This window comes from Rhinoraja longicauda, chromosome 27 (assembly GCF_053455715.1).
Source record: "Rhinoraja longicauda isolate Sanriku21f chromosome 27, sRhiLon1.1, whole genome shotgun sequence".
Taxonomy (NCBI): Eukaryota; Metazoa; Chordata; class Chondrichthyes; order Rajiformes; family Arhynchobatidae; genus Rhinoraja; species Rhinoraja longicauda.
Genome location: NC_135979.1, coordinates 1,075,421 through 1,089,390, shown reverse-complemented (window position 1 = coordinate 1,089,390; position 13,970 = coordinate 1,075,421). Strand labels below are relative to the sequence as shown.

Below are 13,970 nucleotides of genomic sequence, written 5' to 3'. Positions count from 1 at the left end.
GCAACATCCTCGTCAATCTTCTCCGCACTAAGGAGATTACTTTAAATTGGCATCATGTTGGGCATGGACATTGTGGGCCGAAGGGCCTGTTCCTGTGCTGTTCTATGTTCCATGTCTAAACATACAAAAAGGCAGAAATAGAGAGGGAAATGTGACCAGTGGGCATAATTCCAGACTAATTGGTTGCATTACCACAAATAAGAGGATGTGTTACTCTCCTACATCGCTCTGCAAAGAGACTCTCTATTTACCCTTCTGAGAACAAGTTAATTTGGAGTCTCCAATTGTCCAAATCCAGAGTCGGAAGCAGTCTCGGAGAATAACGTGGGCCTCACACCAGGAGCCAGTGGATGGTCAATGTGGGCCTCACACCAGGAGCCAGTGGATGGTCAATGTGGGCCTCACACCAGGAGCCAGTGGATGGTCAATGTGGGCCTCACACCAGGAGCCAGTGGATGGTCAATGTGGGCCTCACACCAGGAGCCAGTGGATGGTCAATGTGGGCCTCACACCAGGAGCCAGTGGATGGTCAATGTGGGCCTCACACCAGGAGCCAGTGGATGGTCAATGTGGGCCTCACACCAGGAGCCAGTGGATGAAGGGAGACTCTGAGTTCTGGTGTGAGGTGTGAGTGGGCATTGGTGGTCAAGGGGATGACGCTGGTCTCTGTAGCTTCTGCAAGTCCATCTTGTCTCAGTTCCTACCCATCCACACTTCCCCAAACTGCCCGTTTCCCAGCTTCTTCATCAGCTGCAGGGACTCGCGTGGGATCTCCCACACGTCTTTGGTTTTGACAGAGAGGTCGGCCAGCTTTGGCATTCCCTTGTGGCACGGCACCACCAGGCGACAGCACAGACCAGCGGCACGGTCTGGGGGTGAGAGCACCCCGCCAGCAAGAGAGAGGAGAGCGAGAGAGCAGAGAGAGAGAGAGAGAGAGAGAGAGAGAGAGAGTTAATGGTACAACAGTGCTAACCAACATTGACCACAGCAACACCGACATCCCTTCAACCAAGTCCTTTGAATGGGCAGCAGAGTGGCACTTGGGTTCATAAGTGATAGACCATTCGGCCCATCAGATCTGCCACGTCGTTCTATCACAGCGGGTGGAGCTGCTGCCTCACAGCGCCAGATACTCGTGTTTGACTGGGATCTCTGGCATTGTGAGGTTGTGGCTACACCAGCTGCCCCACTGTACTGGGTTCGACCCTGACCTCAGGTGCTGGCTGTGTGCGGAGTTTGCACGTTCTCCCTGTGACTGTGTGGGTTTTCTCCGGGTGCTCTGGTCTCCTCCCATGTCCCAAAGACGTGCGGGTTTGTGGGTTAATCGGCTCTGTGTAAATTGCCCCCCAGTGCGTAGGGAGTGGATGAGAAAGTGGGATAATGTGGAACTAGTGTGAGCGGGCGATCGACAGAGAGCGTGGACTTTGCGTCTCCATGCTGTGTCAATCAATCAATCAAACCCACCCATCTCAGGGCCGGGACGGACAACACTTGCTTTAGACTTTAGAGATACGGTGCGGAAACAGGCCCTTCGGCCCACCGAGCCCGTGCTGGCAAACGATCACCCTGTACACTAGCACTGCCCTACACATTATGGGCAATTTACAAATTACAGAAGCCAATTAACCTACAAACCTGCACGTCTTGGGGATGTGGGAGGAAACCGGAGCACCCGGAGGAAACCCACGCAGGTCACGGGGAGAACGTACAAACTCTGTACAGACAGCTCCCGCAGTCAGGATAGAACCCGGGTCTCCGGCGCTGTGAGGCAGCAGCTCTACCCGCTGCACCACCGTGCCGCACCTGGGACATCTTACCTGGTACAACATTTACCACAAACGTTGCAAAAAAAGGAGGGGAAATAAACTTGCACAATAAAGGAATAGAATTTTTATAGGGGAAGCTTATTGTCGGCTAAATTGTTGAGAAAAGTTGCAGGTCCTTTTTCGGTTTCGACGTTCCAAAGACGACCGTCCAGGTTTGACCAGATTGTAGCTGAGTGCAGCATCCTCACTGACATCAGCAATGCAGTCACTGCCCCTGAGTGCAGCATCCTCACTGACATCAGCAATGCAGTCACTGCCCCTGAGTGCAGCATCCTCACTGACATCAGCAATGCAGTCACTGCCCCTGAGTGCAGCATCCTCATTGACATCAGCAATGCAGTCACTGCCCCTGAGTGCAGCATCCTCACTGACATCAGCAATGCAGTCACTGCCCCTGAGTGCAGCATCCTCATTGACATCAGCAATGCAGTCACTGCCCCTGAGTGCAGCATCCTCATTGACATCAGCAACGCAGTCACTGCCCCTGAGTGCAGCATCCTCACTGACATCAGCAATGCAGTCACTGCCCCTGAGTTTGCCCCAAAACATCACCAAGGCACCGAACATAAATATAACACTTGCAGAATGTTACAGTGTCTGAAACCAAGAGGTGGTAATCTGAAGAAGGGTCCCGACCCGAAACGTCACCTATCCATGTTCTCCACAGATGCTGCCTGACCCGCTGAGTTACTCCAGCACTCTGTGAAACGTCACCTATCCATGTTCTCCACAGGTGCTGCCTGACCCGCTGAGTTACTCCAGCACTCTGTGTCCATCATAAGTAGGAGTACCAGCACGGTGGCCCAGCGGTAGAGTTGCTGCCTTACAGCGAATGCAGCGCCGGAGACTTAGGTTCGATCCCGACTACGGGCGCCGTCTGTACGGAGTTTGTACGTTCTCCCCGTGACCTGCGTGGGTTTTCTTCGAGATCTTCGGTTTCCTCCCACACTCCAAAGACGTACAGGTTTGTAGGTTAATTGGCTGGGCAAATGTAAAAATTGTCTCTAGTGTGTGTAGGATAGTGTTAATGTGCGGGGATCGCTGGGCGGCACGGACCCGATGGGCCGAAGGGCCTGTTTCTTGTACAGTTTCCCAATTCTGTTTAAAATGTTTTTAATCGATATAAATAGACCTGTCAGGAGCAGGCAATGAAAATGGTACAGAATAGATCACAAGCTGATGTTTGAGAAGCTTCTGATGTTTAGTTTAGTTTAGAGATACAGCACGGTAACAGGTCCTTCGGCCCACCGGGTCAATTGACAATAGACAATAAGTGCAGCAGTAGGCCTTTTATAATTGACTCCAGCACCTTCCCCACCACCGAGTCCACGCCGACCAGCGATCCACGCACACTAACACTATTCTACACACACTAGGGACAATTTACAATTATACCAAAGCCAATTAACCTACAAACCCGCACGTCTTTGGAGTGTGGGAGGAAACCGGAGCACCCGGAGAAAACCCACGCAGGTCACGGGGAGAACGTGCAAACTCCGTACAGACGGCGCCCGTGGTCAGGATGGAACCCGGGTCTCTGGCGCTGTGAGGCAGCAGCTCTACCCGCTGCACCACCGTGCCACCCTGTTTCTCAGCGTGTCCACCTGTTTTACTCACGGTGTCAGTATCCAGGTCAACATGTCCCTCTGTCGCCCAGCTGACCGCTGGCATCAGACACTGTAACATTCTGCAGAGAAAGGATTTCAACGCAACCAGCAGCGGCTAAAGCAAGCAGGCATCGCAGCGTGGAAGAGTGTGACCAATCGGGAAACAAACCAGGCCGCCACAACTTCCAAAACCATCCTTACATTTGCGATTCATTTCAATGCATTTCATATAAATAAGCAATAGAATAAAATCCCACTTCATCACCAATTCTAAGTCATGCCGTACAGCAATGGTGCAAACGTACAAACACATTCTCTACATGACTGGAGGAGTCAATAAACAATCAAATGGGAGTTGTAATTGATAGAAAATGGTTGGCGAAGCAAGACGTCCCAACTCCCCTTGGTTTAGTTTAGAGATACAGCGCGGAAACAGGCCCTTCGGCCCACCGGGTCCGTGCTGACCAGCGATCCCTGCACACTAACACTATCCCACACGCACTAGGGACAATTTTTACATTTACACTAAGCCAATTAACCTACAAACCTGCACGTCTTTGGAGTGTGGGAGGAAACCGAAGATCTTGGAGAAAACCCACGCATGTCACGGGGAGAACGTACAAACTCCGTACAGACAGCACCCTTGGTCGGGATGGAACCCGGGTCTCTGGCGCTGCATTCGCTGTAAGGCGGCAACTCTACCGCTGCGCCACCGTGACCGCCCGTTGAAGTGGGTCACTGACTGATGTCTTGTCACGCTGTAACACGCGTGACTCAGGAGTGGGGGTCTCTGGTTAGTCCGTCACCCAGGGTGGGGAAAGGCACAGAGTGCTGGAGTAACTCAGCGGGACAGGACGCATCTCTGGAGAGAAGGAATGGGTGACGTTCTGAAGAAGGGTCTTGACCCGAAAAGTTACCCATTCCTTCTCTCCAGAGATTAAGATGCTGCCTGTCCTGCTGAGTTACTCCAGCATTTGGTGTCTATCCTGCTTCAGACTGACGGAACTCGACCCGAAACGTTGCCTACACATGTTCTCATGTTCATACGTGATAGGAGCAGAATTAGGCCATTCGGCCCATCAAGTCCACTCCGCCATTCAATCATGGCTGATCTATCTCTCCCTCCTAACCCCATTCTCCTGCCTTCTCCCCGTAACCCCTGACACCTGCACTACTCAAGAATCTATCTATCTCTGCCTTATGAATTCCAAAGATTCACCGTCCTCTGGCTAAAGAGGTGCTGCTTGACCCGCTGAGTTACTCCAGCACTTTGTGTCTTTTTGTGTAAAACAGCATCTGCGGTTCCTTGTTCCTCCATGGGGTGGGGATGTGGATTGGGGGTGAGAGTCCAGGGACCTTTCCCTAAGCCAACGGTACAAGTGTCGGGATGAGACGGTGTATATTGCAATGAAACAATTGGGTTGGGCTCAATCCTTCATCCAGACTGGGGTGATCTGGTCAGTTTGATGCAGTTTATTTTATTGTCACGTGTACCGAGGGACAGTGAAAAGCTTTTTGTTGCGTGCTAACCAGTCAGCGGAAAGACGATACATGATTACAGTGTACAGATACCCCCATCCACCTCATTGGAGACCCTCGGACTATCTTTAGTCGGGCTTTATCTTGCATGAAACCTGATACTCCTCATCAGGTACACCTGCACTGGGCAGCTCGGGTGTAATCATGGATAATCTTTCCGCTGACTGTAAAAGCTTTTCACTGTACCTCGGTACACGTGACAATAAACTGAATAAACGGGGTCAGAGCCCCTCGAGATCAGGCTGAGGTGGACGGGATACTTGGGGGGGTGAGGGGGAACGAAGGGGGGGACCTGGTGTGGGGGTGGAGGGGGTGGATGGGGGGGGAAACCAAGTAGGGATCTGTACTCCATGTAACTGTCGGCAACATTGTGGCAACTCTTTTGTGTCCCGTGCCTGCAAAAACAAAGAACATCACTGCACCTAGCTAGGTACAGGTGACAATAGGTACAGGTAACAATAGGTACAGGTAACAATAGGTACAGGTAACAATAGGTACAGGTGACAATAGGTACAGGTAACAATAGGTACAGGTGACAATAGGTACAGGTAACAATAGGTACAGGTAACAATAGGTACAGGTGACAATAGGTACAGGTGACAATAGGTACAGGTAACAATAGGTACAGGTGAATCATCATCATCACCTAAACTAGGGTGTGATGTGTAGCCACTGGGTGGCCCCCCAGGTGTGACACGTACCTGTGTAATGATGAACCAACTGCTGCACCGTCTCAAACTGGGCTCTGGTGGTGATGTAGTAGCCACCGTTGTCCAACTTACGAATCTTGTAGTGTTTCACATGGTCCGTCTTCACCTCATCCCAGTCACGGATGGACAGTGAGTACGCACCTGGCAAACACACACCTTCAGCTCAGGTACGTTTACTTTAGGTCAGTTCAACTTATTTCAATTTAACTTTGTGTTATGCTGGTGGTTGTGCTGTTATTGTTTGTCTTTGTAAATATTATTATTGTAAATAATTCAATAAATGTATTTTTGTTTAAAAAACAGGGGCAGGTGAGTGAAGGGAGTGTGCAGGTAAAGACAAACAGGTGAGTGACGGGAGTGTGCAGGTAAAGATAGACAGGTGAGTGAAGGGAGTGTGCAGGTAAAGACAGACAGGTGAGTGACGGGAGTGTGCAGGTAAAGATAGACAGGTGAGTGAAGGGAGTGTGCAGGTAAAGATAGACAGGTGAGTGACGGGAGTGTGCAGGTAAAGATAGACAGGTGAGTGAAGGGAGTGTGCAGGTAAAGATAGACAGGTGAGTGAAGGGAGTGTGCAGGTAAAGATAGACAGGTGAGTGAAGGGAGTGTGCAGGTAAAGACAGACAGGTGAGTGACGGGAGTGTGCAGGTAAAGATAGACAGGTGAGTGACGGGAGTGTGCAGGTAAAGATAGACAGGTGAGTGAAGGGAGTGTGCAGGTAAAGATAGACAGGTGAGTGAAGGGAGTGTGCAGGTAAAGATAGACAGGTGAGTGAAGGGAGTGTGCAGGTAAAGACAGACAGGTGAGTGACGGGAGTGTGCAGGTAAAGATAGACAGGTGAGTGACGGGAGTGTGCAGGTAAGTCCTGCAGTTTAAATTAAAGATAGACACAAAAAGCTGGAGTAACTCTGTGGGACTCTTCCCACTCCTCCAGAGATGCTGCCCGTCCCGCTGAGTTACTCCGGCTTCTTGTGTCTCTCTTCAGTGAAGGGGGAGAGGGTTCCACTGTCTCCTCTCCATCTGTTTGTCCCCGCGACGCTCCAGGCGTTTAATCCCGACACACACGTGTGTAGTGCAGGTGTGCAGGTTAATTGGCTTGGTGTGTTTGTTAATTGTACCTAGTGTGTGTAGGATAGTGTTAGTGTGCGGGGATCGCTGGTCGGCACGGACGCGATGGGCCGAAGGGCCTGTTTCTGCGCTGTATCTCTGTATCTGTCCCTGTGTACCTCTGTAACTCTGTATTGTGCACCTCTGTAATTCTGTGTAACTGTGTATCTGTGTGTCTATCCGTGTGTCTCTATATCCGTGTGTCCGTGTGTCCGTGTGTCCGTGTGTCCGTGTGTCCGTGTATCCGTGTGTCCGTGTGTCCGTGTGTCCGTTTATCCGTGTGTCCGTGTGTCCGTGTGTCCGTGTGTCCGTGTGTCCGTTTATCCGTGTGTCCGTGTGTCCGTGTATCCGTGTATCCGTGTATCCATGTATCCGTATATCCGTGTATCCGTGTGTCCGTGTATCTATCCGTGTGTCCGTGTGTCCGTGTGTCCGTGTGTCCGTGTGTCCGTGTGTCCGTGTGTCCGTGTATCCGTGTATCCGTGTATCCGTGTGTCCGTGTATCCGTGTATCTATCCGAGTGTCCGTGTATCTGTGCGTTGAGGATTCCCGTGTGCCGGCCTCACCCTTGGTGGTCTCACTCTCCCGAATCAGGAAGGTCCCCCTGGGGTTCCCCGCACAAAGCAACAGCCGCTCGGCGTCCTTGCGTCCCATCTTCCCAAAATACCATCTGCAGCAGGAACACGGACACGGACACGGACACGGACAGACAGTGAATCACGGCCGGGGGGGGAGAGTTTATTGCCGCACGAGGGTGAGTAACGGCGAGGGGGGGGGGGGGGTTGGGGGCCGGGGGGGGGCGGGGGGTTGTGGGGGTGGTGGGGTGGGGGTGGGGGTGGGGGTGGGGGTGGGGGTGGGGGTGGTGGGGGGGGCAGATAGAGAGAGTGACTGCATCTGATCACCGTGTTTGGACACAAAGGAGAGCGCGCGTATGTGTGTGTGCGTGTCTGCTCAAACCACAGGCAGTGGGGCAGTGGGGCAGTGGGGCAGTGGGGCAGTGGGGAGTGGGGCAGTGGGGCATTGGGCAGTGGGGCAGTGGGCAGTGGGGCAGTGGGGCAGTGGGGCATTGGGGCAGTGGGGCAGTGGGGCAATGGGGCAGTGGGCAGTGGGGCAGTGGGGCAGTGGGGCATTGGGCAGTGGGGAGTGGGGCATTGGGCAGTGGGGCAGTGGGCAGTGGGGCATTGGGGCATTGGGGCAGTGGGGCATTGGGCAGTGGGGCATTGGAGTGGGCAGTGGGGCATTGGGGCAGTGAGGCATTGGGGCAGTGGGGCAGTGGGCAGTGGGCCAGTGGGGCAGTGGGGCAGTGGGGCAGTGGGGCAGTGAGGCAGTGGGGCAGTGGGCAATGGGGCAGTGGGGCAGTGGGGCAGTGGGGCATTGGGGCAGTGGGGCAGTGGGCAGTGGGGCAGTGGGCAGTGGGCCAGTGGGGCAGTGGGCAATGGGCAGTGGGGCAGTGGGGCAGTGGGGCAGTGGGCAGTGGGGCAGTGGGGCAGTGGGGCAGTGGGGCAGTGGGGTAGTGGGGCAGTGGGGCAGTGGGGCAGTGGGGCAGTGGGGCAGTGGGGCAGTGGGGCAGTGGGGCAGTGGGCAGTGGGGCAGTGGGCAGTGGGCCAGTGGGGCAGTGGGCAATGGGCAGTGGGCAGTGGGCAGTGGGGCAGTGGGGCAGTGGGCAGTGGGGCAGTGGGGCAGTGGGGCAGTGGGGCAGTGGGGCAGTGGGGCAGTGGGGTAGTGGGGCAGTGGGGCAGTGGGGCAGTGGGGCAGTGGGGCAGTGGGCAGTGGGCAGCGGCAGGTGACAGGTGACCTACTCCTCAGCCTGGATGGAGTCCACTGGGGCCACGTAGTTGCTGGGGATGTAGCCGGTCTGGCCAGTCGTCAGTGAACGAGCTTCCCACCAATCTCCTTCCCTGCAAAACAACCAACGCACACCGCTCAGCCTGGCCATCCAGTCACCTGCACACCTGTACACCTGCACACCACTCAGCCTGGCCATCCAGTCACCTGCACACCTGTACACCTGCACACCTGTACACCTGCACACCTGTACACCGCTCAGCCTGGCCATCCCGTCATACTGAAACAGGTGCAGGAGTAGGCCATTCGGCCCATCAAGTCTACCCCGCCATTCAATCATAGCTGGTCTATCTCTCCCTCCTAACCCCATTCTCCTGCCTTCTCCCATTAGCCTCTGACACCCGCACTGATCAAGAATCTATCTCTGCCTTAAAAACATAGACAATAGGTGCAGGAGGAGGCCATTCGGCCCTTCGAGCCAGCACCACCGTTCCATATGATCATGGCTGATCATCCAAAATCAGTAGGAAAAAACTGCAGATGCTGGTTTAAATCGAAGGTGGACACAAGAAGCTGGAGTAACTCAGCGGGTTATTTATTGGTTATTGTATGAAGTCATGTATTTGTGTAAGTTATTAAATGTTGAAGTGATGGACTGGATGTTGGGATAGATGAACCTGTACACATTGTCCAGCACACCAACTGGGATCTGTGGACCATCACCGCCACCTGCAGGTGACACCACAAACTGCCACAGGGAAGGGTCTCGACCCGAGACGTCACCTATGCCTTCTCTCCAGAGATGCTGCCTGACCCGCTGAGTTACTCCAGCACTCTGTGTCTACCTTTGGTTTAAACCGGCATCTGCAGTTCCTTCTTACACCTTTTTTAGTTTTTTAATTTAGTTCAGAGATACAGCGTGGAAACAGGCCCTTCGGCCCATCCAGTCCGCACCGACCAGCGATCCCCGCACATTCATACCACACCACACACACTAGGGGCAATTTTGTTGCATTTATACCAAGCCAATTAACATACAAACACGTACGTCTTTCCTGCTAACAATCTCTGTTGATCTGAAGATAGACGCACTGTAACAGCGGGTCAGGCAGCATCTCTGGAGACAAAGGATGGGTGACGTTTCAGGTCGAGACCCTTCTTCAGATTGCGATCTGAAACGTCACCCCTTCGTTCTCTCCAGAGATGCTGCCTGACCCGCTGAGTTACTCCAGCATCTACCTTCGGCTTAAACCAGCATCTGCAGTTCCTCCCTACACACTAGGGCAGGGGAGGAGTGTTTCCATGATTATTGGGCACAGGTTTAATGGATTAATGTGTAATTTCACAACCACAAAACAATTATGGGCCGATGGGCACAGCTTATCCAGCACGGTGGTGCAGCGGGTAGAGCTGCTGCCTCACGGCGCCAGAGACCCGGGTTCCATCCTGACCACGGGCGCTGTCTGTACAGAGTTTGTACGTTCTCCCCGTGACCTGCGTGGGTTTTCTCCGGGTGCTCCGGTTTCCTCCCACACTCCAAAGACGTGCAGGTTTGTAGGCTAATTGGCTTGGTGTAAGTATAAATTGTCCCTGGTGCGTGGATAGTGTTAATGCACGGGGATCGCTGGTCGGCACGGACTCAGTGGGACGAGGAGCACGTTTCAGGGGTTTATCTCTAAAGTACAAATCTCCAAAACGGAACCCTTCAGGAAACAGCCAGTGTCCTTCCTTGATCCACGGGTGCTTTGTCGACCCTGGTCATCGCACGAATTTCACTGTCGTCCTGGTGAGTTTCATTGTCTGTAACCCGTTTTCACCTACCCCACTGCCAACAATGGACCATTTCCTTGAACATCGTTGCATATCTTTCATTCGTTTGTTCTATATCTCTCTAAGTCACCGTCAACATCGCTTGTTTCTCAGTCTGAAGAACGTTCTCGACCCAGAAACGTCACCCATTCCTTCTCTCCAGAGATGCTGCCTGTCCCGCTGAGTTACTCCAGCATCTACCTTCGGTGTAAACCAGCATCTGCAGTTTTTCCTGCACATATATTTTGTCCTTCCTTTCTATATTAATCACTAATCATTTTTGCAGCAAATTCAGTGTCTTTGATCATCGATGAGGAGAGCAGTTTCAGCCACCAGAGGGCAGGCAAGGACCACGCTTTAAACCAACGCCGGTAAATAACACTTGTAGGAAGGAACTGCAGATGCTGGTTTAAACTGTAGACACAAAATGCTGGAGTAACTCAGCAGGTCAGGCAGCATCTCTGGAGAGAAGGAATGGGTGACGTGTCGGGTCGAGAACCTTCTTCAGACTGAGTATCTCTGAGTCTCGCTCTCCCCTGACCCTCGGTCTGAAGAAGGGTTTCGATCCGAAACATCGACCAGAGTTGCTCCAGTATTTTGCGTCTACTCTACTTTAAAACCTGCCTCCATTACGTGTCTGGGTGAGAAATCTATTAAATGCAGAATGTGTGGGAACGAACTGCAGATGCAGTAAAGAGCCACTGGACCAGGCTCAGTATCTGAATGTAACATTCTCATGGGTTACAGCAAAACCCACAGCATTAGAGCACAGGATGAAAGTCCAATCCCACTGGAAATAACTTTAGAAATTTACAGACACGGTGTGAAAACAGACCTTTCCTTCAGTGGTGTGTGTAGGAAGGAACTGCAGGTGCTGGTATAAACCAAAGATAGACACAGAGTGCTGGAGTAACTCAGCGGGTCAGGCAGCATCTGTGGAGAACGTGGATAGGTGACGTTTCACAGAGTGCTGGAGTAACTCAGCAGGTCAGGCAACTTCTGTGGAGAACATGGATAGGTGACGTTTCGGGTCGAGACCCTTCTTCAGACTTCAGTGTTTGATGCTCAGGTTTTTACATCATTAAGGCTTGCCCCCCCCCCCCCCTCCAGTTGCTGACCAGTATCACTCCCTTTAGACTTTAGAGAAACAGTGCGGAAACATGCCCTTTAGCCCACCAAGTCCGTGCTGACCAGTGATCACTGGCACTATCCTACACACACTAGGGACAAGTTACAATCTACACAAGCCAATTAACCATAAACCCGCATGTCTTTGGAGTGTGGGAGGAAACCGGAGCGCCCGGAGAAAACCCACACGTTTACAGGGAGAACTTGGGAGTGTATGAGGCTTGGTACAATTGTATAAAAGTACCAACTCCCATAGTCAGGATGGAACCCGGGTCTCTAGTGCTGTGAGGTAACAACTCTACCACTGTGCCACCGTGCTGTCCTCAATGTTATCCCACTTTCTCATCCACTCCCTGCACACTAGGGGCAATCTACAGAAGCACGTCTTTGGAGTGTGGGAGGAAACCGGAGCACCTGGAGGAAACCCACACAGTCACAGGGAGAACGTACAAACTCCACACAGACAGCGCCCGAGGTCAGGATCGAACTGTGTTCCCTGGAGCCATTTGGTCAATGAGAAAATAGTGAAAGATTGTAGGAATTAAAAATCACAAAATCAAACTTCAGTTTGTACTTTACCCCACTGAAGTACAAACTAAAACTCAAGCTCAACATAAGGTCATAAGGTACAGGAACAGAATTAGGCCATTCGGCCCATCGTCTACTCCGCCATTCAATCACGGCTGATCTATCTCTCCCTCCCAACCCCATTTCAAATGGAAATTTGTGCCGACCTACCAACCAATCAAACACAAGAGACTGCAGAAGCAGCAATCTGGAGCAAGAGACAAAGTGCTGGAGGAACTCAGCGGGTCAGGCAGCATCTGTGGAGGGAATCGACAGACAACGTTTCGGGTCGGGACCGCTCTGATCCATGCTTTCACCACCAGTCCCCACCCTTCCTGCAGTTGTACTCACGAGCTGTTGATGATGTGAAACTTCTCGCCTTTCCTGAAGGTCAGGTCGTCTTCTGTCCTGGCATCATAGTCGTACAAGGCCACGAACAGTGTCACTCCCCCTGCAACAACAGACACATCACTGTTACTGACCACCGCACCGCACCGACCCACAACACCAACAATAACTGACCACCGCACCGCACCGCCCCGCAACACCAACAATAACTGACCACCGCACCGCACCGCCCCACAACACCAACAATAACTGACCACCGCACCGACCCACAACACCAACAATAACTGACCACCGCACCGCCCCACAACACCAACAATAACTGACCACCGCACCGCACCGACCCACAACACCAACAATAACTGACCACCGCACCGCACCGCCCCGCAACACCAACAATAACTGACCACCGCACCGCACCGCCCCGCAACACCAACAATAACTGACCACCGCACCGCACCGACCCACAACACCAACAATAACTGACCACCGCACCGCACCGACCCACAACACCAACAATAACTGACCACCGCACCGCCCCACAACACCAACAATAACTGACCACCGCACCGCACCGACCCGCAACACCAACAATAACTGACCACCGCACCGCCCCGCAACACCAACAATAACTGACCACCGCACCGCACCGACCCGCAACACCAACAATAACTGACCACCGCACTGACCCACAACACCAACAATAACTGACCACCGCACCGCCCCACAACACCAACAATAACTGACCACCGCACCGCCCCACAACACCAACAATAACTGACCATCGCACTGACCCACAACACCAACAATAACTGACCACCGCACCGCCCCACAACACCAACAATAACTGACCACCGCACCGACCCACAACACCAACAATAACTGACCACCGCACTGACCCACACCAACAATAACTGACCACCGCACCGCACCGACCCACAACACCAACAATAACTGACCACCGCACCGACCCACAACACCAACAATAACTGACCACCGCACCGACCCACAACACCAACAATAACTGACCACCGCACCGACCCACAACACCAACAATAACTGACCACCGCACCGCCCCACAACACCAACAATAACTGACCACCGCACCGCCCCGCAACACCAACAATAACTGACCACCGCATCGGCCCACAACACCAACAATAACTGACCATCGCACCAACCCACAACACCAACAATAACTGACCACCGCACCGACCCACACCAACAATAACTGACCACCGCACCGCACCGACCCACAACACCAACAATAACTGACCACCGCACCGACCCACAACACCAACAATAACTGACCACCGCACTGACCCACAACACCAACAATAACTGACCACCGCACCGCACCGCCCCGCAACACCAACAATAACTGACCACCGCACCGCACCGCCCCGCAACACCAACAATAACTGACCACCGCACCGCACCGACCCACAACACCAACAATAACTGACCACCGCACCGCACCGCCCCACAACACCAACAATAACTGACCATCGCACCGACCCACAACACCAACAATAACTGACCACCGCACC

The 13,970-nt window shown here is 53.0% G+C and overlaps 1 protein-coding gene across 5 annotated transcripts in view; it reads right to left on the bottom strand.

The window, feature by feature from the left end:
- Nucleotides 1-13,970, bottom strand: part of yrk (Yes-related kinase) — a 108,377-nt gene that overhangs the window by 16,136 nt on the left and 78,271 nt on the right. For 4 of the 5 annotated variants that reach the window (XM_078423303.1, XM_078423305.1, XM_078423306.1 and 1 more), the window contains 5 exons: nt 12,427-12,526; nt 8,586-8,684; nt 7,353-7,456; nt 5,674-5,823; nt 705-869 (listed from right to left, as the gene is read on the bottom strand). In XM_078423303.1, coding sequence (XP_078279429.1) covers nt 705-869; nt 5,674-5,823; nt 7,353-7,456; nt 8,586-8,684; nt 12,427-12,526 — 618 coding nt within the window. The remainder of the gene's footprint in view (nt 1-704; nt 870-5,673; nt 5,824-7,352; nt 7,457-8,585; nt 8,685-12,426; nt 12,527-13,970) is intronic. The other variant, XM_078423302.1, reaches the window with a different exon arrangement.